This window comes from Mytilus californianus, unplaced genomic scaffold (assembly GCF_021869535.1).
Source record: "Mytilus californianus isolate M0D057914Y unplaced genomic scaffold, xbMytCali1.0.p SCAF_4, whole genome shotgun sequence".
In the NCBI taxonomy this organism is placed as follows: domain Eukaryota; kingdom Metazoa; phylum Mollusca; class Bivalvia; order Mytilida; family Mytilidae; genus Mytilus; species Mytilus californianus.
Genome location: NW_026262690.1, coordinates 77,056,377 through 77,081,553, shown reverse-complemented (window position 1 = coordinate 77,081,553; position 25,177 = coordinate 77,056,377). Strand labels below are relative to the sequence as shown.

At 30.4% G+C, this 25,177-nt stretch overlaps 1 protein-coding gene across 10 annotated transcripts in view; it reads left to right on the top strand.

Moving 5' to 3' along the window:
* LOC127698728 (annexin A6-like) overlaps window positions 1-25,177 on the top strand; it is a 71,823-nt gene that overhangs the window by 15,210 nt on the left and 31,436 nt on the right. For 4 of the 10 annotated variants that reach the window (XM_052202358.1, XM_052202362.1, XM_052202359.1 and 1 more), the window contains exons 5-17: window positions 2,114-2,222; window positions 2,703-2,807; window positions 3,554-3,649; window positions 5,784-5,804; window positions 7,619-7,699; window positions 9,659-9,712; window positions 17,400-17,432; window positions 19,654-19,729; window positions 20,450-20,544; window positions 21,640-21,753; window positions 23,151-23,235; window positions 24,185-24,264; window positions 24,646-24,714. In XM_052202358.1, coding sequence (XP_052058318.1) covers window positions 2,114-2,222; window positions 2,703-2,807; window positions 3,554-3,649; window positions 5,784-5,804; window positions 7,619-7,699; window positions 9,659-9,712; window positions 17,400-17,432; window positions 19,654-19,729; window positions 20,450-20,544; window positions 21,640-21,753; window positions 23,151-23,235; window positions 24,185-24,264; window positions 24,646-24,714 — 1,018 coding nt within the window. The remainder of the gene's footprint in view (window positions 1-2,113; window positions 2,223-2,702; window positions 2,808-3,553; window positions 3,650-5,783; window positions 5,805-7,618; window positions 7,700-9,658; window positions 9,713-17,399; window positions 17,433-19,653; window positions 19,730-20,449; window positions 20,545-21,639; window positions 21,754-23,150; window positions 23,236-24,184; window positions 24,265-24,645; window positions 24,715-25,177) is intronic. The other 6 variants (XM_052202360.1, XM_052202364.1, XM_052202363.1 and 3 more) reach the window with 6 other exon arrangements.

Here is a 25,177-nt window from a genome sequence, read left to right as displayed (position 1 = left end):
TCTTATGTACATTATTTTGATGTTAAAGTTGAGAATTAAAAAATAAAGAAAAATGTTTCCAGATTCAACAATATTTTTTCCGGAAACAACAGTATATATATTTTATTGTATATTATCTTTCTGTCTTTACTTTTTACAAATCAATTATTCAAATAAGTTAAAACATTTTAATTTAATTTAAGATCATCACAATGATTTTATGTAAAAAAATGTGGTTAGACTGAAAGTGTACCATTCTGGCAACAGCCCTTGTAAGACTTCTATTTGGTTCTCTGGTCATCAATTCTTATTAATTTGTATATATTTATGTTTAAACATATTCATCCTCATTCAGAAGGTAAGTCAACAATGTAAATAAAGATGAAAATAATATATTTAGGTGTTTTAGATGGTATTTTTTAATGGGTTAGGTGGTGTTCGGTGGTGAAAAACTTACCGCTAATATACATTCATAGAACTAAGTGTAGAGAATGATCCAAGGGAGCATAACTGCCTCCACAGAAAGTTGGTTATTTGATTTTCATGCGTTGGAACATTGGAATTTATTTTTCCTTTACTTTATAATCTGCAGTCCTTTAATTATTGCAATAATAAAGGATAAAATGGGGAGGGCAGAGAGCTAAACAAGGATTTGAAGCTACCTCATGTTCATAAAATTGTCCCAAGTAAGGAAACTTGTCAATGGTTTTTGTGTCGCCTGTGATGATAGTCGCAGAATGCGAGACACAGGAATTACAATCTGGTGGCAGCGACAGTGTATGCTTTATATTTCAGAGGGTGATGGACCTGGAGGTTTTAGTTTGTATACAGATGCCTTATGTTATGAAGTTTCTGTCTGTCATATGTTTTGTTGTCCTCATTTTCATGGTTCAGCGACTGCTTGAAAAAAAAGTTTTGTTTTTTGGCTTTGTGAATTTCTCACTTATTATGAGTAGCAGGATAACTATATTTGGTATATGGGTTCCTTGCAAGGTCTACATGTCTTGATAGACAAGGTTCACCAGACCTCGACATATTTATTGAATGATTGTAAGGTGTATATGTCTGTCTAGAAGGTATCATCTGTCCTTGACCTCATTTTAATATTTTAATAATTCATTGGTCAATGTTAAGTTCAGTAGTAAGGACCTTTTCTAAGATACTGTCAGCAATAGGTCAACTATATTTGGGGTATGGAATGATTGTCAGGTGTATTTGTCTCTCTGGCAGGGTTCATCTGACCTTGACCTCATTTCATGGTTTATTGGTCAATATGAAGTTTTCCTTGTTAAATCTGTTTCTCAGATACTATACGGAATAAGGTCAACTATATTGATGTATGGAATGATTGTAAGGTGTATATGTCTGTCTGGAGGGTTCATCTGACCTTGACCTCATTTTCATGGTTATTGGTCAATATAAAGTTTTCGTGGTTTGTTCAATTTCTTGTATACTATAAGCAATAGGTCAACTATATCTGGTGTATGAAATGATTGTAAGGTGTACATGTCTGTCTGGCTTGGTTTATCTGACTGTGACCTTATTTTCATGGATCATTGTTAATGTTAAGATTATGTGATACTTGTAGAAAAATTAAATGTTTAGGACTATCAAATTTAAAATAAATCTTATAGTAAAGCCCTGGAAACATTTCAGTGTGTGCACTCTTGTCTCTATTATGAATGAATATTTTTTAGTCTTTTGAAAATTTGGTGTTTATATATACAAGTGATAGTTTCTGTAAAAAAATTTCACTACTTTTCTGGATTCAGGGTGATTAAGTGCTTGCTATGTTCACATTTCACTTTAGCTGAAGAAAGTATTTTGTACTTAAGATGTTTTTTTTGTGTTGTCAGGATGTTTTGCATAGATGTATAACTCACGTCTTCTTTCAATCATATGTATTGAAGATTTAGGATGAATCAAATGATTGATGTCAATTTAAATCCCATCAATTGCAATGTGAATTACCAGTATTATGTTAATTCTTGTTTGAATTTTTAAAAGAACTGCATGGTCCCAAAGGAATCATTTAATGATTTTTAAATTGCATTTTCCTTTCAACTAAATAGTGAAGATGTGCAGAAAATTTTTATAGTACAAATATATGAAATAACTACTTTTGTGCTTTCAGTTTAAATTATGTAGCTAGAGAACGACATATAAGAGATATTCAGTCAGAGAATATAGGTATCGCTAAAAGACTAGAGAAAGCACAACCTGTGATAAAGGCAGATGATTTGGTTTGTATTTTATAGCATTTGTCTTATTTCTCTTATAAAAGAATGCTTTCTACTATAAGTGGCCTCAACCCAATTTTTCAATTTCAAGTTTGAATTAGCTCCCCATTTATTAAATGACATTCAATGTGTTATGGTCATCAGCACAGCAGAGATAAACAATTGTTTTGTAGTCCATTTCTGTAATATCAAGTATTAGAATATTATATAACCTGAAATAAAATTAAGATAGTTTGGATTGAAAGGAAATTTTGATTTTCAAAAATTAAATAAGCTCTCATCTATGATTTTTTTTTTCAAGAACCTGAGGCACTTAAAGTATATTAAACAACATTTAGTTTAACTTCACTAAAATTAGGCAGGTCTGTTGTTTTGGCCTTGCAGAGATTCTTGTATCAAAATTTTGATGACTTTTTGCAGCCAATATTGGAATTAAATGTTTGTGCTACTTTATTCTTATTTTGATAACCTTTAACATTATAGGAAAAAGATTATCAACACAAAAGATACTTGCAGACCTTATGGAATGAGAATGCCAAAGATTATGAAGAAGTGACACCTCGTCATCACAAGTTTAAAGAACTCAAAGTATGATATCTCAATAGTGTTTTATTGTCTCGTCTGCGACAAAAGTTGCAGAAGGCGAGACATAGGGATTACAATCCAGCAGTGGTGTAAACTATTTCTATAAAGCTTTATATGTCTGAAGGTTGAAGACCTGGATGCTCCATACCTTGTTTAGAGATACCTTATGTCATGAAGTTTCTGTCTGTCAAATGTCCATGGTCCTTGACCTCATTTTCATGATTCAGTGACTGCTTGAAAAAAGATAACATTTTTTTTGTCAAATGAAATACTCACTTATTATGAGTAATAAGATAATTATATTTGGTATATGGATGGGTTCCTTGCAATGTCTACATGTCCGTCAGGAAGGGTTCACCTGACCTCCACCTCATTTAATGGATCAGTGATCAAGATTAAAGTTGCGTGGTCAGGTCTGTATCTAAGATACTATAAGCATTAGGTCACTTTTAGCGATAGGACCACTATATTTAGCCAAGATATAATTCCCAGATCAATGGATCATAAATCAGATAAAAAAAAGAAAATATTAGATGCCTGAATACCCAAATGACTCGAGAAGAACAATGAAATACTAATGTGGTGCATTCATGAGAAGGCTGAATTTTAAGGACCATTTTAAGAGATTTCCATAATTTTTGTTTATTCACATGTTGATTTTTGAGTCTGTGAGCTCATTTCAGTAACAATGGCTTTATCAAATTTTATTTAATCAAATTACTGAAATGTCTAGCCTTTCTTTGTTACAGAGAAATAAAGATGGTATAGAAGGTGAAGATGATTATGACGATGATTTTGAAGATGATGATTCTAAAAGTAAAAAGAGAGAGAAGCTTCCTCCACTGGTAAGTTCCCAGTAAAAACAAACATACCATATCAAACTAGAAGATGAGGTACCATTGCAAATGAGACTAATATCCTCCAAAAAACCAAGGACAAGGATATAAGCAACTACAGAACAATGTATGGCTTGAACAATGAGCAAAACCAATACTGTATAGACATCTATAGAATGTATATATATACAAAAATATCAATATTTTCTTTCAACTAATCAAATTGCTTCAGAAACTATCAAAAAACGTTAATTGCCCTGAGTTGAACTGTTCCAACAAAGTTATTTTAATCAGCTCTTATATAAATTATTTGGGTCACAAGAAAATATGTAGATATGGTATTGAATTTTTTCCCAAGTAAAGATGTTCAAGTCTTCAGAATTAAGGAAAGAAGAAAAGTTTTCCAACCTCAGCAAAGAAAAAAGGAAGGGAAATATCACATGAAACAGTATTGAAGTAAACATACTATTTCAAATTTCATTCTTATATGTACTTCACTATTACATGTATTATACTAGGTGAAACGAAGAGTAATCCATGTAAGCATTGAGATGATGTTGCTCAAATTTACAGAAATCTGCATTTATTATTAATTCTAAATGTACTTGTAATGTATTCCATAATACATGTAGTAATTGGACAATTTTGTAAACTATGTACCTGGTAGAATGCTTTGAATGTTTATAAAAGTGATGATTTTGCAGGATATTTTAAAGAGCTAATTGTGTATGACAAAGTTGAGATAGCTGTTATAAATTCGTTAAAATAACCATGGTGCGCAAGGACAATTTTAATTAACTTTACTTGAATGCAGAATCGATTTTCAGATATTTTCAATAAATAAAATCTTGAAACGGTAATCAAACACAGGCTCCTGGCACTTAGTTAACTTTAAAGATTGTATAATAAATAGTTTTCATGAATAATTAATTAAACTAATTGTTTTGATTCATTGATATTTATAACTTTTTAATGGCAGTAATAATTCACAAGGTTACACTCAATATTTGCCATCCCAGTATTTTACATTTCGGATAATTTAATAGGTATAGTTATCAATATTTTAAATGAAATTTTGAAACGAAATTATTCCAGAGAGGTGAGAGGGCAGTTATATTGATTAAATTGTACATAACTCCCATTTGTCACTTCTAACAAAGTATCACAACAGTTTTTTTTGTAACCTTGTATAGGGTATCCCTTAATTTGACTTTAACTCCCTAAATTTTGAACCATGCACTATAAGAAGATAAAAATCCTATATGTTAAGTAAATTTGACTGAGATTTGTAAAAACTCATATACTGCAAAGAAAAAAAACTCATATGAATACTCTATGTAATTAACATTAATATCTTTAAGTGATTTACCAAAATGTATGTGGTATTTAAAAAACAAATTTAAAATCATGGAGGAACATTTTTTGAAATTAGCATAAAACCGTTTATAAAAAATTTAAGATGATCGTTGATAAATTAGAACCAAATTGATAGAAGATAATACACACATGCTGCTTTATTAAAAGTTGTTTATTCTGAAATATTTGAACAAAACATCTTGTAATGCTTTGAATGAGAGGTGTAAAGGGGATGACAAAATTTTATTTTTAAGGGTCAAATTTTTTTTAAACCACCTTTAATTTTTGCATTTTGACCAACTTGTTTGATATCAAAGGTTATTAAAATATGTAAATAGTGTCCTCAAGGGAGACGATTTGTTTTTTGTATTACATTTTTTGCTGTTTTGAAGAATGTCTGCTGTGAGATGTATAGATATATTGGGGAAATTTGCAATTATACTGTGGATTCATGATTATTCGTTGGATACCAATGTTCGTGGATTTCATGGGTACAGGTGAACCACGAAATAAAATGTTCAACGAAACACAAATTTTCTATAGGCTTTTATGCAGACTTTGACACCACCACGAAATTAAATATCCACGAACACGTAAGTTTTCCTTAATCCACAACAGTTGATACCCACGAAGATAAATGAATCCACAGTAACTAAAATTTCATTGTGGTCACCATTTAGATCAGTGGAAATGCAGTACATAGTTTAAAGAGGATATTGTTTAACACTTTTTGTGTTTTTTAATGTGTGTGTGTGTGTTTGTTGTCATAATAATTTGTCGATTTCAGACTGAGGACAGGACCAGTAAGGTAAACAAAATTACACAATGTTGACACTTTTTGTTAGTTGATTTAGTGTTTCCCCAAGGCTTTTATAGCTTGTAAAACCAAACACACCTTTTGTAGCAAGATTCAAGATTGACTGAATCACACTGGTACACTTTTGCATGCTTTAAGAGAACAACAATTACATATATATATTTGGCTCATGGTTGTAACAAATACAAATTCTGTAATGAAATATTGTGATAAAAGACTTGATAGAAAGAAAAAAACAAAATAGAAAAATGATATAGATGAAATTTTAAACCTAGCGCAAGTGTGTGCTATCTTTCAGGCCTGTAACTTTTATAGATTCAAACAAATTTCTTTGCATGTTTTAAACCAAATTTGGAATTTTTTTGACTTGACTTGATTCATATGCTTATTTCAGTGGTATGCTTTACGTTGATTCCTGCATATTTTTATTTTAGCCTTTGTTGCTTCTTGGGGAAACACTAGTAAATGTTACCTGACATCGCTTCACTTATGTATTAAATTTCTATTTTTATCTTGTTTTTTTTACACCTAAAAATATTGTTAATTTTATATTGCATATAGTAAGCTTTTGTCAGGAAACATTTTGTAAAAAAAAAAAACATTTTGAAGATTTGCACTGCTAGCTATGCATGAATGTTGGCTTTGCAAACAAATGATAATATAGTTTATGCTAAAAATTTTAACATTTTACATTTTAAAATGTAAAAATATGGACTTGCACTGCATGTAGCTTAGAATCACACAACTAGAGATTTTTAAGGGTATTTTCAGATCTTTGAGAGTTACAGTGAGTTTTTGGCATTGCATGTACTTATAGTTTAGTTGTGCCTTATATTGTTGTGGACCTATCTTGGCCATCATTTACATGGACATTCAGGTGTATTGTATTAAATCACTATAGCAGTTTGTTTATATTCTGACATGCCAACATACACATTGTATAGACCCTAGTTATAAGTTACAACAAAATGTACAAGAATGTTGCAGTTTTCTATATCAGCAATAAGAAACCATTTTCAAAATCATAAGCCGTCTTAGCATTTGATACAGTGGGAAAATTACTTTGCCTAACATAGTTGAAGGGAATATTAAGGTATTTGCATTCACACGTGCATCTCAAGATCCATGTCTAAGAACCATCAGGTATAAGAGCATCTTGTATTTTCATGCATGTGTGTTTTATTTATGAAATGTCATATCTTGAGAAGGTCACAGTCACTTGTATTTTATGCTTAGCATCAAGTAAAATTAGGTCACACTTATTTTTCATTTTTCATTGCCAATATGGCATTTAGTATCCTTACTTTTCAGAATATACCACTACTAGAGTTGATCCATTTATTTTGTGGAATTCATGTTTTCTGAAAAGTGTTTTTCTGAATGTTATTTGTTTGTTTACCTATTTGCCATGATGTAGTCTGTTTTTCTTCAAACAGTGGTTTCTGGTTGCATACTTGGGAACTTCTTCCTCGTTTTTCTGTTATCTCACACTTAGTTATTAGCTACATAGTTCACTTGCGCGTTTGCTTATTTTAGTAAAGGTGCCTTAGACCACTTTTGGATGTCAGTTAAATTAATAATTTAGATCTTTTGTATCGACACATGTAGTAGTATTATTTTGGTAATCTCTAACCAAAGTAGGCTGTTGATGGATATAATAGGTATGCTATATAAGGAATCAGTCAAACAGTCTAGTTGTCAACCCCATGTTTTCAAAATATGTGCCTCTAAGAGGAGGACCACAGCTTAATGAGGGAACAACACAGTCAAATGATATCTTTAGCAAAACTGTATTTATATTTCAGTCCATAAAGTACAGTTATAATCCATACACCAACAAAACATCTTCCAGCAATGATAGCTTGCCTAGGATCGACAGCAAAAAGGTAAATAAGAAATCAGCAGAAATTAGAATGGTGGCCCCCGTCAGTTAACTAACGGACATTGCTTTGCCTGATTTTCACCAGTATTAACTTTATCATCAAAGACATAATTAATAACAATCATATTTGTATAATTAACTTTATTTGCTAATTAATGTAGACAATTTAACCCTGCAAAATAATATTATTTGCTTGTTAGAATTCTAGATATTTTTTTTATGTTTTAATGTGTAGAAATTTTGCATAATGTGAATGAATTCATTTGTCTTTAATATCATTGGTCTAACAGATATCTTGAGAAGAAAACTTTCATAAAAATTATAACAGGACAATTTCTAAAGTATAATTTTGTAATTTTGTTAAGCATTTTATTGTTTTAATGTACTCTTCTGAACATATCACTGTCATAGTTCTATCACCTGTGTAGCACACAACATATTGCGATCACTTTCCATTGTCTTGTGTCATCTTCTGTGCAATTGTCAAACATTTATTTATCAGCATCTTTTGATGTTGTATTTAGAAGGTAGTAATAATGTTAAACCCTTGATTATCTATACTTGTTTGAAAAATTCAGCTCATTTTTTTTTCAGTCACATGACTGTTATTGACAAATGAAATAAGATTTATCAAAGAAAGATATGATAACTCCTCTTTCCCCATTTGACAGTAATCATTCAACTTTGCACATCTTTTCTGCAGCAAGCCAAGTGTTGCACTTTCTAATTTAGTATTGTGTGTACCAAAATCTCACATTTTCTTCAATTTTTGTTGTTTTCTTTCAGAGTATTCCAATGTGTTTCTAATGGGGGACACATCTCTTCATTGGAACATTTTTACAAACGCAGTTCTCAGAAACAAATCAAACTTTAGCAGGCACATTGATAGGGAATGAAGTTGTGCACTTCTTATTTTCTATCTTCCAAAAGGAGGGGGGGTTCAAAGTATGAAGATAAGAAAATAAATTACATGGTTTTGATTCAAACAGAGATACATTTGGCAATGGGGGAAAAAAATCCAGATTTTCATGTACCGGTAACTTTCTAATAGGACAGGCCACACTTTTTAAAAATTTTATAATGGATCCTAAAAAAAACAAAAAATGTGAGAATGAAATTTAGAAGACAAGGTGATATTTGAAAAATAACCAAACATTGAGATGTTAAATGTTGTCATTTATTACTAACATATATGCTTGTTATGCTTAACTGTTTGTTTTATGCTAGCATGTAATTGCATGGCTGGGCTGTGTTAATATGTATTTTTATATCTATATTTAGTTTTATTATTGTGATACTTTATGTTCTGTTTTAACCATTGAAATCCATCCATATTTTATGTATGAAAAGATTATTTTTAAAGCTTGTTTACAAATATATTCATTTAAGTGAAAAGTGAGTGTTTTTAACATAGAGCAAACTTTTTTTGTCAAATTCAGTTGTGACTTATGCAATTGTTATTATATGGAAACTCAGAAGTAGCACTTTGTTTTTATGAAAATAAAGTAGATTTATTTGTAAGTCAAATTCTTTACAAGATTCTTTTGAAATGAAAGTCATATAGAAAAATTAAAAAAAACAAAAGACCCTTTCAGCTTCATGATTAGTGAAATTGTTGACAGCAAAATAAAGTTATTTTTACAATTACTGTTTGGTATGATGTTTTGGTGACATTTGAAAACATGGATCTTTAAGTACAGTGAAAAGTATGTGTCATTAAATTCTTAATAAATGCTTGATGCATTTCTTGTGAATACTTTATTTAAAAAAGCTTTCACAAAAAAATTGTTGGATTTTCAATTACATGTACCGGTAGTAATAATTTGTATAGTTTGTTAAGGATTATGACTGGCCATTATACTGGAGACAATTTGTGAAAAGCAGACACAGCTTTAATTTTGATCTGTGATCATGTAAATTTAAATTTATGAATGATAACAATCTCTGTTTTACTCCTGAACAGACAGAACGAGAAAAATTGTTCATGTATTATGGAGATGCTCCTCCAGATGATAAGGTAAAATGGCAATGCTTTGTGTATACATGCTGGATTGTGGTATTCAGACATTTTGTCAGTTCTACATGGACCCCAATTTTATACTTATCTATACGTATACCTACACTATATAATTTATCTCTATAAATCAACAAATATATATCTAGTCAGTTATTGTGCAGGTCCGGGTATCAAACAATTTTTTTTCTAGCAACTGACCAAACCATTATGGTCACTGCATAAATAAGATACTGTTTGTTGTTGAAAATTCAAATTCAAAATTTTTAAATGATTTAAGCTCCTCAACTTTCATTTCAGCAGCTAGTACTTTTTTCAAAATTTCTGTAATAATTTGAATAAATCTGATCTGTTGCAACAAAAAATAAATATGATAACTTAGTTTGTTAAACAAACATAGTTTTACATTAATTCAATATAAAGTCATACATCCTTATTGTCGTTTAAAATAAATCCATGCACAAAGCCATTGAATGCCATTTCCTTTTTAGAATTTGTGATTTAGATATTCAGAAATAAAATGCTGTTAATTTTGATTCATTTATAGAGTAAATAGGGGATCACAATCCAGCAATTGCAACACCGATTTTAGTTCACCACAAGCTTTGTCGTTCACTACTTAATTAAATAAAAAGGGGGTTCCACATTCAAAAAATGTTTCCGTGATTGTAAAAATCATTTTTTTTTATTCTACCTTTACACAATCAATCCTTAAAGTATTTCATTTTATTTCATGTAATTATCACATTTATATTAAAAGTTATACTTGTAATATTTAACTCTTTATCAAATATTACAGTTTTTTTCCTGCTAAAATGTACTAGACTATATTCTCCATATATGGTGTATACAGGGCAAGATAAATAAGTTATCTATATCAGATATTTTTCCCTCTAATTTCTTCAAACTTTATATCACAAATGAGCACAGTTGACTTTTTATATTTGCATGTATGTGTAGTCTCACAACTGTCTATATGCATAAGACTACAATATGGTTGTAACATATTCACTCTTAAGTGATTTGCATTTAGTTCTTATTTTCTTGTATTTTCTTTCATTCTGTTGCCAACTAGTCCTTGCTTATTGTTTTGATTTGATTTTCTTATCTTTTTATCTTGTGTGGCATTATCTGCGTGTGTTTTTTTTATAACTTATTGTGTTTTCTTTATTTCATATATCAGGTTTTATTTCTACTTATTACATTGGTAGCAATGAATTACATTGATTTCCCAGTCAAATAAAAACCGATAATTTCACATGTGAAATAAACGTGGTTACTTCACTCTCTGACGTCATACAACAATAGGCGTTGTCAAGACGTCGATAACGTCGGATCAAAACAAATTGTGAATGCGTAGCAAAAAAGATATAGTTCCTTACATTTTCTACATTAATTTCATTAAAAAAAGCCATTTGCCAATGTAATAAAAAGAATAACTAATCAAAGAATTCAAATATCCAAAAATATTCAACTCGTGACCGAACAACACTGATAATTAACTCATGCGCTACGCGCATTCGTGAATTAATGTGTTGTTCGGTCACTCGTTGAATATTTTTCTCTATTTGAATTCTTCGATTAGTTATTCTATAAATATTACACACTTAAATTGGTTCTACATGATATATTTCTACCGTACACCATTTTATAAGGAGACACTTCACAGGTTAAAAAACAGTAATTTCAAACATTAAAATATAATATTTATGCCATCCAGATAAAAAAAAAACAGAAGTTGTTATTCCCAATACAGTTAAAAAATGTAATTTTTGAGATCCTGCACATTTAGGATTCAGTATCAATATATTAGCTGAAAGATTGAGAGATATTGCTTTGCTTCCTTTTAAAAATCGTAGCCCTTCTTTCCTTTAAACACTATAAAAAAGGAAAAACAATTTCATGTATAATTCTATTTTCATATTTCTACAAGTTTTTGAAAATTGTCTGATTTTTTCTTAAATAAGAAATATATGAATAAAAATTGAATTTGTTATATTGCTTTTTCTTTCACAGTTTTCAAATTTTAAGTTTCACAGGGAACTTTGATACTTTGATCTTTAGGAAATGGAAATTTATTATAAAAGCCTTTCCCTTAACCAAATACTGAAACTCAAATAAAAGTCCCAATCTATCACAACAGGATCTTCTGAACAAAATAAAGAAACAGCTTCATGAATACTTCATAAACAGTCTGCCAAAAAGTAGCCTGTCTTTGCAAGATAGATGGGCTTGTTGATCCACTTGATTGAGTTGTCCCCCCTTTCACTAGATTTCCTCGGCGATGTGAATTCTATATAATGTTATAGTTATAGATGTATTTGGGTTCCTATTTTATCAAAGCTGTCATGTATGGCATTTCACTCTTGTTTTATTATGAATACTTGACACTGATTATGGCAACATTTTACTGTAATCTTGCAGAAAATATTTTGTGATAACTTTTGTGCCAAAAACTTGTCTTATTTTTATATCCATCTTGGTGAAGAGTTGTTGTATTGTGATACTTGTTTTGTTTTTTGTTTATTCGTTAGTCAGAAACTCTTATTTGCAGGTTTCATTGAAACTTTCGGAAAAACTTCTGTACTTTATAACATTGTGGATTCCTATTGATTTTCCATTTTTCTATTGCTAAACATGGACTTTGCCATATAGAATAAAATATAGGAGAAGGGTACTAATTTGTGATCTCTGCTCACGATTTTTCTGGTATACATTGAAAACTTGTATATTTAAAGTACATTTTGTACTTTAAACAGATTCAAAACTCAATAAGTATGCAAATAATTAATGTATCTAGCTGTTCTTGTTATTTTATCTATATATTGTATATTTAACTAGTATTGTATATATAATTAGTGTTTATATTCAATATATTGTTACTCTTTCTATGTATTGTCAATATAACATGTGTGATTTTTTGTTTTTTGTATTGTTATTAATATTGTAGCATTGTTACTAATGAAACATATTTGTATTCAGAAGGGACAACCATGTGACGACCATGTGACATTTAAACAGTCATTGCCTTATATTCATTTTCACAGCAAAAAGTCACATGATTGTCATATTATTTACCAATATTCAATTAAGTTGCATTTGTTATTATTACAGCAGAGTTTATATATATATATTAATGGTCTATTATAGTTTTAATTTTTTAACATGTTATTTTATACTATTAAAAGTTTTGCAATGCTTCTAATTAAGTTTTTATCATTTTGTTTATTTGCTGCTTGGAATATTTACACCTTAATCAGAAACAAATCAGATTACATGTTGTGAGCCAAAAAAGTGTCTATCAAAACAAAAATCATGGTGCTACAAAATTAACAGATTCAGAGTCTAGGTTAAGGTTGGTGAATATTAAGTCAAATGGACCTTTTTCATACAGTGGTAAAGTGTCCCATCACAAAGACACTGATGATGTTATCGTGATTCCAGCTGTAGACAGAGTTAAAACAGCTGAAAGTTCACTATCAGTCATTACAGAAGCTGAGTTTGTTGATCCTTCACTTTTTCTTAAAAATCAAAGCAGTTGCCAAAATGAACAGATTTCAAATGTGAAGCCATCGTCTGCGACATATGAAAATGTATCAAATGACTGTCAACAGCACAGTTCTTTGCAGAGCCTTAGCCATAAAACAGTGGCTGATGGGGTGAAAAAGGAAGAAAAGATTGACAGTAATGTCAGTAGTAGCAAACCTGTTAATGACTTTGTTGATGTGACAGCTGTGTCCATAAATCAACATCATTTTCTTGACAATGGTGGAATGAATCCATCTCAAGTCGAAATGACCAAGATGGAATCAGATGAAAACATTTCTGTTGATAAACAAGAAGAAATTCAAAATACCAGCAGCCTTACATACTGTATTCCTAATAAAGGTATTGGTGATGGAATGAATTGCATGTTCTCAAATGGTACCCAGTCCTATACTAACACCACTTCCTTTGACCAACATGAAGGTGATGGGACCACACGCACTGGACCTAATTGTACTAACAACATACAGGCAAGATCCACTGTGTTTTGGTATTTGTACAATATTTCTGTCTCTTTGAATTGGCAGTAGTCAAAAACAGTCCAAGTTTGCCCGTTACCACCATATGGTCCATCTACCAAAAATATGTAAACTTATTTAATTTTCATTACTTGTAAATAAAAACATTAATTTTTTTGTTTTTTTCTAATTTGGATTTGAAAGTCAAATATAAATCCTTGATTGTGTAGTCAATGTTTTAATACATAAACTGAAACTTTGAAAAAAAATAGTATAAATGAAAAAGATAAGTACATGATTTAGCATTTTTTGGACAAAAACCATGCATAATAGTTATTAATTGAAATTTTAAAGAAAAGGAAAGAAAATATTAAATTGAAAAAAACACTATGCTTTTATTTCAACTTCTTGGGCAGATAGATATTCCATGGACTGATTTTGACTGCTGCCACATCAAGCTATGGTAGTTCAGTGCAGATATTGTCACTTATAAATTAAAAAAAAACATAATTTGTTGCAAAAAACAGCTCTACCTTTCAAAATTTTCTTGCAAGTGGTCATTTGAAAATCTGAAAACAAACTCACGATTAATACAAACAAAAAGTCAGCCGAAATAAATTAGTTTACCTAATCAGTTAAGTATTTTCATGTGACACCTTATATTTTTTCAATGGCATCTGTTGTAACCTAAAAAGAATTGACAACTTGTAAGAAAATTCATAAGACGTCTTTATCGTTAAACTTGTAGTTACAGTTTTATGTGAGATTTTTTCTTATAAAGTAAAAGAAAAAAGTAAAACTCAGAACACTTTGAATTTTTGGTATTTTTGATATAAATCAAGCAAAGAACTCACCACGGCAAATCTGCATATTATTTTGATATGGTATGTGTATACACTGGAGTACAGTTGTACAAAATATATTTTATGAAAGTGTTGACAAATTGTTGATAATTGTATGAGAGTCCTCTTTGGTTAAATTTATACAGTTTAGGAATGTATGTTTAACTTTGAAATATATTTATGAAAAAAATATAAAAAAAATTAAGTTCAAAAATTGGAAATGATTTAATTTAAAATGCATCAGCTAAATTAACTATATATTAAATCAGATTTAAAAATGATTGAAAGATCTTAAAAATCAGTTGATGTTTCATTGACCACGAGAAAACTCTCCTGACCATTGTTGTAATACTGGTATAAAATATCTATATTGTATGATATTGTGTCTTATACTATTAACAATCTCTCGTAACAAAACATGCTTTTACAAAACATGTTTTAAGAGCATGTAAGTAATAAAGTCATGTTTTTGCACTGACTTCATTCTCATTTCTTTTCATGTACACATCTCTTTGAAGAAGTTTTTTTTTCTTTAGTACTTTTTCAGTCTTAGTTACTAATTGTTCTGCAACTATCCCCCCCCCCCCCCCACCCCCCCACCCCCCCCCCCTTAATTCCTTTTTTCCATAAAATTTGTTTTTGAATAACATTTTAAGCTTTTGATCCTTTTATACCAGTTGAATCAAAAAAATCAAAACTCATTTTCCATAATTGAATAACAGGCTAACATCATTAACATCTAGGACCAACAATTAATTACTATTTAATTAAGCAAACTGTATAATGATTTCTATAGAAAGCATCTATGGTGGATTCATTAAATTGGTTGGATATTAATTGTTGTGGATTTCATGGTTTACAGGTGAAGCATAAATTTAAATTTTCAACAAATGAAACATTTTCTATGAGGTTGTTACAGACTTTGGCAAAAGCTTGAAATTAAAAAAATCCACGAAAAGGCAAGTTTTATGTATTGTAACCTGAATTCTTGTACAGGTGAGACATAGTAATGATAGAATTTATATATTCTGAATTGTTGAAAAAAGACAGACAGCTTTTATGTTTTTTGCTCCCATAATTGTTTGAGAAGTTGATTCGCTGATTGCCAAGAAGCAATAATTAGCCACCAAATAAAACTAAAAGACCTTAAAAGTGAATGTATGCCCATCTAAACTTCATCATATACAACAGTCTGGTTGAAAACAATATCAACCAATATTCATTTATTAACCCTATTATGATATGACAAAAATCCCTAGATAGTTAGAACACTGCTTTAACTACAATATTATGTAAAGTTATTTAGTAGTGATACATAACTCACTGCAGGGATCACGACAGAATTTATTTTAAGGGTGGTGTTCACGAAAAAAAAAATTATATTGAAATTACAATCACAAGATCTTTATTGTAGATCATAATCTGTTAATTAGGAAAAAGATAAACAAATTAAAGCCATTGTAAAAAAAAATGTAATTAAGGCATGAATTTATACTTTTGAAGTAAAAATTGTCAAAAATTTTACCTTTTCATCAATTTTTTCAAAAATTCAAGGATGGTGCTGAGAAATTCAAGAGTGGTGATTTAAGGGTGGAGCTGAAAATTTAAGGGTGGAGGAGCTCCACCCTTAAATAGCCTGTGGTGATCCCTAAATTAACGAAATATTAACTCTGTGGTATATTGCACAAGAAGCTAATCAAATGTTGGGTTACATTATAATAATACATTGTTATTGTTAATTAAAACATATATACTGTTGTACATTGTATTTATAAATATGTTTGTCACAGTTTACATGTTTCAACATTCTTGTCTTAAATATCCATGAAGTATTTGTCACTGGACAGTAGGCAACTATCAATTGATCAATAGTTTTAGTATGTAGAATATCAGCTGGAACTTACAAAGATAAGTTCATTGTTCTATCCCAGATAGTTCATGTGCCAGTATCTGTTTTATGTATATACAACATGAAACCCATTAAAACTAAGCTCTATTAGTCCAAATTACATTCTGTTTAGTAAGTTGTTTGTGTAGACCATCATAGCAGGACAGTTATACCATGTCAATTTCTTGAGTCTACCGGTATATCAAGATTGTTACAAAGGCTGTTTAAAAATTGTTCAGCTGTTGAAATAAAAATTGTTCATTAGGACAATAAGACTAATTTGTTCAACATGATCAGTTTTGATTTCAACATCTGTCACATTTGACACATAAATTTAGATATGTAGTGCCATCATATACCACACCTAGATTTAAAACAACCCATATGAAAAATTAATCATGATTTTACCTAACATTTTTGAGGAAAATGTCAGTACTTTTGGTTGGTAGTACGTTACCCATCACCCCTTAATATGCCCTTTGCTGCCCCTGTAGCAATCTATTAAATTTTATCAGTTGCAAGAAAAGCGAGATATGGTATAGTCTTATACATGATAGTCTTGTAAACTATCTAACAACGTTTAGGTTTCTCATTTTCAATATTTGATAGATCTATATGTCAAAGAAAATCAGGGGCCTCGTGACTGAGTGGTCTAAGTAGTCCAACAACTGTAACACTAGCTTGTCAACACTGAGGTTGTGTGTTCAAAACGCTGCACGTGGCAGGTGTGCTCGACTCAATTCTTAATTGACTAGGATCGTCAGTTTTCCTGAAGATGGTCAGTGGTTCTCTCTGGGCATCCTCCAACAATAAAAACTAACTGCCACGAAATAGCCAATAGTGCTAAAAGTGGTGTTAAGCACCAATCAATCAATCAATCCATCCACGAAAATCATTTACAGTAACATTGTTTAAAAATAAATGATGAAGTTTATAAAATCAGATATACTTTTCAGATGAGTAGTAAAAATTCACAAGCAGATTCAATGGTAAGCTAGACATCTTCTTTATGATCTCTAGATAAACAAATTCTTAATTCTCAAAATTTAACATACTAGATGGGTGTTTTCTATTTTTATGATACAACTCTTTGTTCTAGATTTCTCCATTACTAGTTGAATTTTTAAAAAAAGTGTTGACGCTTAGTAATCTGTAACTAATACATGTGCCTGTTTTTTGTTCAGATTTGTATATTATGATATTGGTAAGTTTGGGGATGCGAAACTAGATACATGTAATAGCATGTGGATGATACATACACACTGTCACATATAGTTCTAAAAAAAACAAACCTTTCAGTAGCTTGAATATTGTAATTCTTTATAGCAAAGACTGTTCTTTATTATGCGTTTTTTCTACAGAATGAATTTGATAAAGCTTGCTAAAGGAGCTGTTTAAGAAATTGATAGCAAATGTAATATAGATTGCTCAGATCAAATAGCTAGACGGTGGAATTCATAAACTTATTCCAGAGCAACTTCAATTTCAAGTGCTTTCTGTTTCTTAAATAGTTTTGACTCAAATTTGAAAAAGTTGAAAGAAATTAAACATATGAGACTCAGATATTAAGATTGTTGAACAGTTTGTTGGATAAGTACCCCACTACTATTGATTTCATACAAGGATGAAATTATAGGATAATCTGATCAATTCAAGTTACTGACGATATATTTTATTTACGAAAAAGTAAGTTAAATATGCGTGGCGGATTGTATATACTTTGAATAAATTATTTACTGACATGTTAATAGAAATATTTATGATGAGTTGGATTGTATTGGTAAAAAATTTAATGGACACGGTTTCATAGCTATAAAATATTTTTATCCATCAGACAATGAATATTCTATCCTGAAATCATGATGCAAATGAAAACCATGGTGTTAATTTGTAAACTTGCAAAAAAATATATAAATTAAATAATATTTATTGTAATTTCTTTTTAAAATCCTTACATTGCAGGTTTAAATTTCAGAAAAAAAATGTACATACATTATGGATTATTGATATAAAAACAGATCCTGACATATTCACAGTTTAATGACCAGTTTAAGAACTGGGATATATTTTGTTTCAAAATAAAACACAACATTCTTTATTCACTCAATTGTGCCACAGTCGTTCCAAAGCAAATATTCAAATTGACTTCATTATTGACATATTCATAAAAACTCTTCCAAGGTACCAGCCTTATAATTGATTACACCAGACAGAGGTTTAGTCAAACTTTTCAAGTTTAAACATTACCACATCAAAGAACAAAAGAGATTAGAAGTTATTCTGTTGTTGTGGCTATGGACTTATATCAAATATTGACTTTGTCATTTTGCTATTGAATGGCTGAGGCACAATTTTGTGTAACTACCAGCGTATCCGAATTAATAATTACTATAGCTGACTGTTAAACCACTGAATGTCTGCACTCGTAGTTTTACTTTAGTTAGCATGTGTGAAAAGCTTACATTTTCTTTACTTAAAGTTATATTATTGTATTGATAATTTCATCTCCATGAACAAAATCTTCATATAGTAAAAAAAAATATTTTATCTTTGCATATTTGAATCAACCTACATATTGCTTTAACTACTCTCTAGCTGTTCTCTAAGATACTTGTAATACTTGTCAATCTTTGCTTAGGGGAGGTAAAAATAGGATTTTGAGCAGAATGGCTAAGTTCATTACTCATACATGTTGCAATTAAAAGGGATGAATGTTTACAAAGTCATACATATAAACTGTCTGTAAACTCTCAAAATTGACAATATAGCATGTTATATTAACTGATAAATAACTTGGGGGATTTGGATATAATGGGAAATAGATAGTGAAGTTAAAAATTGAACTTTTTAAAGTTTCATGGAGATGAAAGAGAACATTTGTATTTGTATTTTGTTATAATTGAAACCATAAATCAGGGTCTCTTTAATGGTTGCAATGCACACTTTAACAGAAATTTTCATTTACAGAAAATTCAGTCTTCTTTGTTATGAAGGTTTTGGTAAATTGTAAACGATATAAAATGAATAAAAGCCTAAAATGGCAGGTAACCTGATATATGGTATATGTATATAATTCATGAAATGTGGTTGTAAATTGAGAGCACACAAACTATTGTTATCATTTTTTGAAATTATATATGTAATGAAAATTAACGGTGAACTGTTTACAATGCCATATCATGCATAAAAATTGTGAATGTCATTATACAGGATGATGATGAAGTCTCACCTACGAATCCAACAGATAATGACTGCAAACAGTTGTTTAAAGTAGCTAAACAGTTAGGTGAGTTATGCCCCTTGATGGAAATGTCCACATGCAATTTTTTATAAAATTGCTAAGGATAAAAGTGAGTTATCTCCCTTATAAGAAAAAAACTGTCTGAATGAATACAATTTGTATGCCCCGGACGTAGGCATTTAGTGTTACCCTTGACCTTCAGTCTTTCCTTCTTTCTGTCTGTACGTTCCATTTTCAAAGCTTGAGCGGGGGCATTAGTGTCCTCAGACACAGTCTTCTTTTATTTATCAAGGAAATATTCCAAACATAATAAGTGTATACATTTGTGAAAAAAACCAACTTAATAGATAGATGGACAGAGTTGTAGGTATTACCACACAGGCAAATGCAATCATTTGAAATCTACATCATAAAATCCTCGAGAAATAGAGACGGTTCAATTGTTTCATTTGGTCGCAAAAACAAACTTACCCAGAATATGGTATTATTGTGCACAAAACAAGTTTTTGCAAGTGCAAATATGGCTTATGCTTTTCACATTCCTTCATTTAAGATTTCAGTTTGAACATCTCAGAAAAAATACAAGAAGTTTATTTCACCAGAATTTCATACATACTTCATAATTCATACTGGAAAGAAGGAAAAACAGCTTTTAATCAGAGAGCAAGAGACTTTTCAATTTTATTTAAAAAAAAAAAACACATTAAGTTTATTATAAAGAGAGAACATTAATGGTATAACTTTTCAGTTTTTGTATTTTTTCAGCTGCCCCACCTGATATTCTCATAAAAACATTGGTAAAGAAAACACCCAAACAGAGACAGCAGACAAAAGAAAGATTTAAGGAAATGTATGATCTGGTAAGAATGTGGCAGTAAATATAATGTTGGTACTATTATCTTGTATACTGTGAATTCATTTATAATTTTTCGTGGGTACCAATTTTTGTGGATTAAGGAAAATTTACATTTTCATTGATATTTGATTTCATGGTTTTGCCAAAGTCTGCATTCAAACCAACATTAAATAAAGTAATAAACAATTAGTTATTTAACACCATTGGAGTATATTGTGTTTAGAGACTTTTTATGTCAGTTTTCCCTCTATTACTTTTTAAACCACAACACTACGAGTGTGAACAGTATTGCAATCACTTTGTCCTTCATTCCTTCTGTCTGTTCTACCAACAAATATTTCTGTCTTACTTTTCTTAGAAACTACTGAACAGAATGACTGCTTTTCTGTTGGCAGCAGTTTGACAGTAAAGAGTTGAATTTTTTAATATGCTGAATGAGCTTAACATTTTTGGTCACACTATTCTCAAGAACTACACAACAGAATGACTTCATATTTAGTCAGCAGCTTGAAAGTGATGAGTTTTGATATATGTGCACTTTTCAGATATCTACTTCCTGTTTTTTGATACTTTGAATTATGAGTGGGAGTACGCTTAGTGTAACAAGATGTTCAACTTCTTGTCTGTTTTAAATTCATACTAGACTTAAAGTCATTTAAACAGATATAACATTATACAGAATTACAGATTACAAAATGTTAACTGGAATGCCTCAATTTTGATTCTTTTCCATACTTCACATGCTGCCACCTGATATAGAGTCATTCATTTGAGTTTAGTCTGGAGACTGAATGATATAATCTTCATTTGCTGCCATTTGCTGCAAATAGATGCAAATACAGATATAACTAATGGGTTTATGAAGACATTAATTGATGCATTTGGCTGATAATGTTTATAATCCATAATTAAAATGCATACCAGAGTTTTCAATAGTAGTCATTGCAATAAACATTAAACTAAATAGACTCGTTATTCTGGTACAAGGACAGATAATTATATTTCTAGGAATCAGTTTCCAGGATAAATGGAAGTACTTGTCAGAACCATTTTGATCACCACTGATTTATGTATAACAGTATCTTTGTTGTTTTTGTAGGAATTAGTCTCTGAATTAAAAGAAGGACTTGGACCTGAATGGCATCTTCTGATTGATGCTCTTTTGAATGACAGCACAAGTTCTGGTGCCAAAAAATTACATGATGCATTAGAGGTAAATTTCTTTTCACAGAGAACACAGAAAACATAAAGCATTACACTTATGAATATTCCAAGAACAGAGTGCTGTTTGAGTTATCTTTCTTTGTCCTTTTGTTTTGTCTCATCTCAAGAATTGAGCACAAATCTGAAAAAAGATATCAACACTAATTAGTTAATCTAGAAATGGAATTTAATTCATGTATTCCAGGTTTTTATTACAGTTCATTCCAAAATAAATTTTATTTATGAAATGTGTGTGTTTTCTGTTCCTAATAATAACATGTAAAACACTAAGGATCAACTTAAAAAAAATGTTTTGCAGTGTCTATTTCTAAACTTTAAGATTATCAAGGCGTCTCATCTGATGGAATTGATTTGTAAATAATATAAGTTTATTCTTGAGTTGAAAAGGTGTCTTTATATCAGACAATAACACAAAGATCAAGAGATAATGTTGTTTGATTTAAAAGTCATTGTAAAGCCTTCTGTTGTAAGCCTTCACAAGTAAACTGCATATCTAAATATACAATAACAGAGCAGTTTCCTTTTAACTTATCAATTATTTTCATCCTGCTATGAAGATTGAGAGATGGGGCTGAATGCTTGTTGAATTATAGTAGCATGTTTTCTTGTTTAATTGATAACCATGTGGGGGGAAAAAGAAAAAGTAAGAGAATTGGTTCTTCTGACAGAAGTTTTCAATCAAACAAATATTGACATTACCCTTTAGTCCAGTCAAAAATGTATTTTTGTTTGCCAGTGCATATAAGGTTATGTTGGTTTTTTGCCACTTTATCAAATTACTTTACAGACTGTGTATAGTTACGAATATTTTTAATATTTTTAGAAAGACTCTTTAAAAAATGAAAATAACACTTCATAAATTTGTTGCGTCTGCAGCCCTTTTCCGGATCTACCTTCATCAGGATTTCTCATACCCCAAAAATTGAAAGTCAAGGAGTATAACTACCTAAACATGTAAAGATCTGTATGATCAAAAGGGGCCTGAAAGAATAACATATCCATCTAGGATCAATTTTGCCTGAGGGAATTTTAAACGGATACAGCTGCTGGTGGACTATCAGTTCCAGAGGGTATCATCAACTCAGTAGTCATCACTTCGTTCCTGACATGATTTATAACAAACCCTTAAATTTGTACATTTTTAAATTTAGAAATGATTAACAAACTCAGGTTTCAACTCCCTCAGGCAAAGTTGACTTTAGATGGATATGGCTATTATTCTAAGGTCCTATTTGGTCATATAGCTCTTCAACTATTTCACTTCTTATACATCCTTAGCTTTCAAATATATGGTAAATCCAGAAAAACACTTCAGACTCTTTGAATTTATAAAGTATTGCACTTTTTCATCAGTTTAATTGATAAATTTTGGTTATTAAATTACAGGAGGGTGATTACTCACAGACAGTGGAGATTTTATGTTCATCTAACAAAAGTGCAATGGCTGATCTTAAAGAAAGTTATAAGAAAGGTAGGTTTGAAATATGAATGAAAGAAGGTATGGGGTATACCTCAATGAGACAGCAACCAGATGACAAAATAACCAAAAGACATCTTGAGGGCAATGCAATTATCCAAAAATAGACAGTTGTCTATACAGAGGGTGGTAAAGGGTTATTTTCGTGCAACGTTTTTTGCCAGTTTTATTTCACGTGCAGCCGTGAAAAAGGTTCGTTATTCACCGTGTTTCGTGAAATCAGTAAAAAGATCAATGTGCAAGAAATTTTTAATTGTTCGTTCATCGTGAATTGGCAATTTTATTTCGTGTTCTTCCGTGCAGATACCCCCCTTTACGCCCCTCTATACGATATGTCATGCTCTAAATCACACTGAGTCTTGATGATGCTAATCATAGATGGGTGTTTAATGTCCTGTGGTAAATATAACTTGCATATGAGGACAAGAACATATTGATGTGATTTGAATCTGAACCCTGCTTTGTATTAAACTGACATGGTGAACCTGATTTTTAATGTGTTAGTTCACATGAAAAATGTTTACAGGTAGGCATATCACTTTACCCAGACACACTATTCTGACTATAAGTCAATCAGCATTTGCTTTTACTCTATGAGGCACTTGCTTGGTGGAGAAGCAACCTAACCAATATTTAGTCTTTGTTCCGAGCTGTGTTACAACTAACTGTAAACATGTACAAAGAATATAGCTTGAAATATAAAGAAAAATTTAATAAAGTGTTCAGTTAAACAGCAGTTTGAATAAAAGATCAGAATATTTAGGAGATGCGGGTTTGAAATTCATTGAGTCAGTAGTTGACACAATGAAAATAGTTTAAAAAAAAAAAAGTGAAATATAGAAAAATGAAAGAATTCATTTAGAGACATAGACCACTTGATGGTTGGAAATTCAAAACTGATTTTGTTATACAATGTAACATTATTTTCTTATATGTTTTACAGAGTATGCTGTAAGTTTAGAGAGTGATATAAAGGACAAGACAGACGATCCTGAACAAGCATTGTTGCTTATTTTACAAAAGGTAAAACTATATTTACAGCATGCCTTCGATAGCTTTAAACTGTAAGCAATTGTAATAATTTGACATCATCCATAGAAAATTCAGATCAACCTTTCAAAACAACAATTAACATGTCGCATCACCTCAGTTGTCAGACAAATCTTAACCACTCTAAAAACATGTCACTAGTTAAAGACTGATTTACAGCTACACCTCATTGTAATATGCAGCATTGGTACCAAAACTTTTTTGAACAGTACAATCCAGGATTTCATGTTGTAAATCTCATTGCATTTTGATAGGGGATAGATGCATTGATCATTTAATTTGGTCTCAATGATATGAAAATGCTATGATAATCATATATTATTTTACCTAATCTCATTTATGTGTTCTTTTTAGGGTTTAAAAGAAGATTCAGGAAAAGTAGATGAAAAAACAGCAGGAAAAGACGCAGAGCAATTAAATGAGGTAACTTTTCATATAGAATTTGATTTATTTTTCAGTTTGAGTGCTAGGAGATATTTGCTTGTTTCTTTTTATGACTTTTATCATGTATGAAATTATTTCTGGTTTCTAAGGAAAGTTTAAACTCTTTAGACTTATATTTGGTACTTATTTGGTTATCCAAGATGGCAGCAGCCAGATCATGTATTTCTTTATTCATTCTTTTAATCCAACCATCATCAAAGTCGTTTGATATGAAATCTGTTTCCTGAACTTTTTGAATTCTAGATACAAGATAAAGTTAGAAAAAGATACAGGATAAACTTTGTTAGAAAAAGATGCAAGATAAACTTTTGTTAGACAATTTTTAAGAAATATGAACACAAGTAGACCTGTAATTGCTCAATCTTTGTCTTTGGATTATGGATATAGTTATCTCATTGTTAATCTTTATATTTAAGGAATGACTGTAATATTTTTTCTGTCT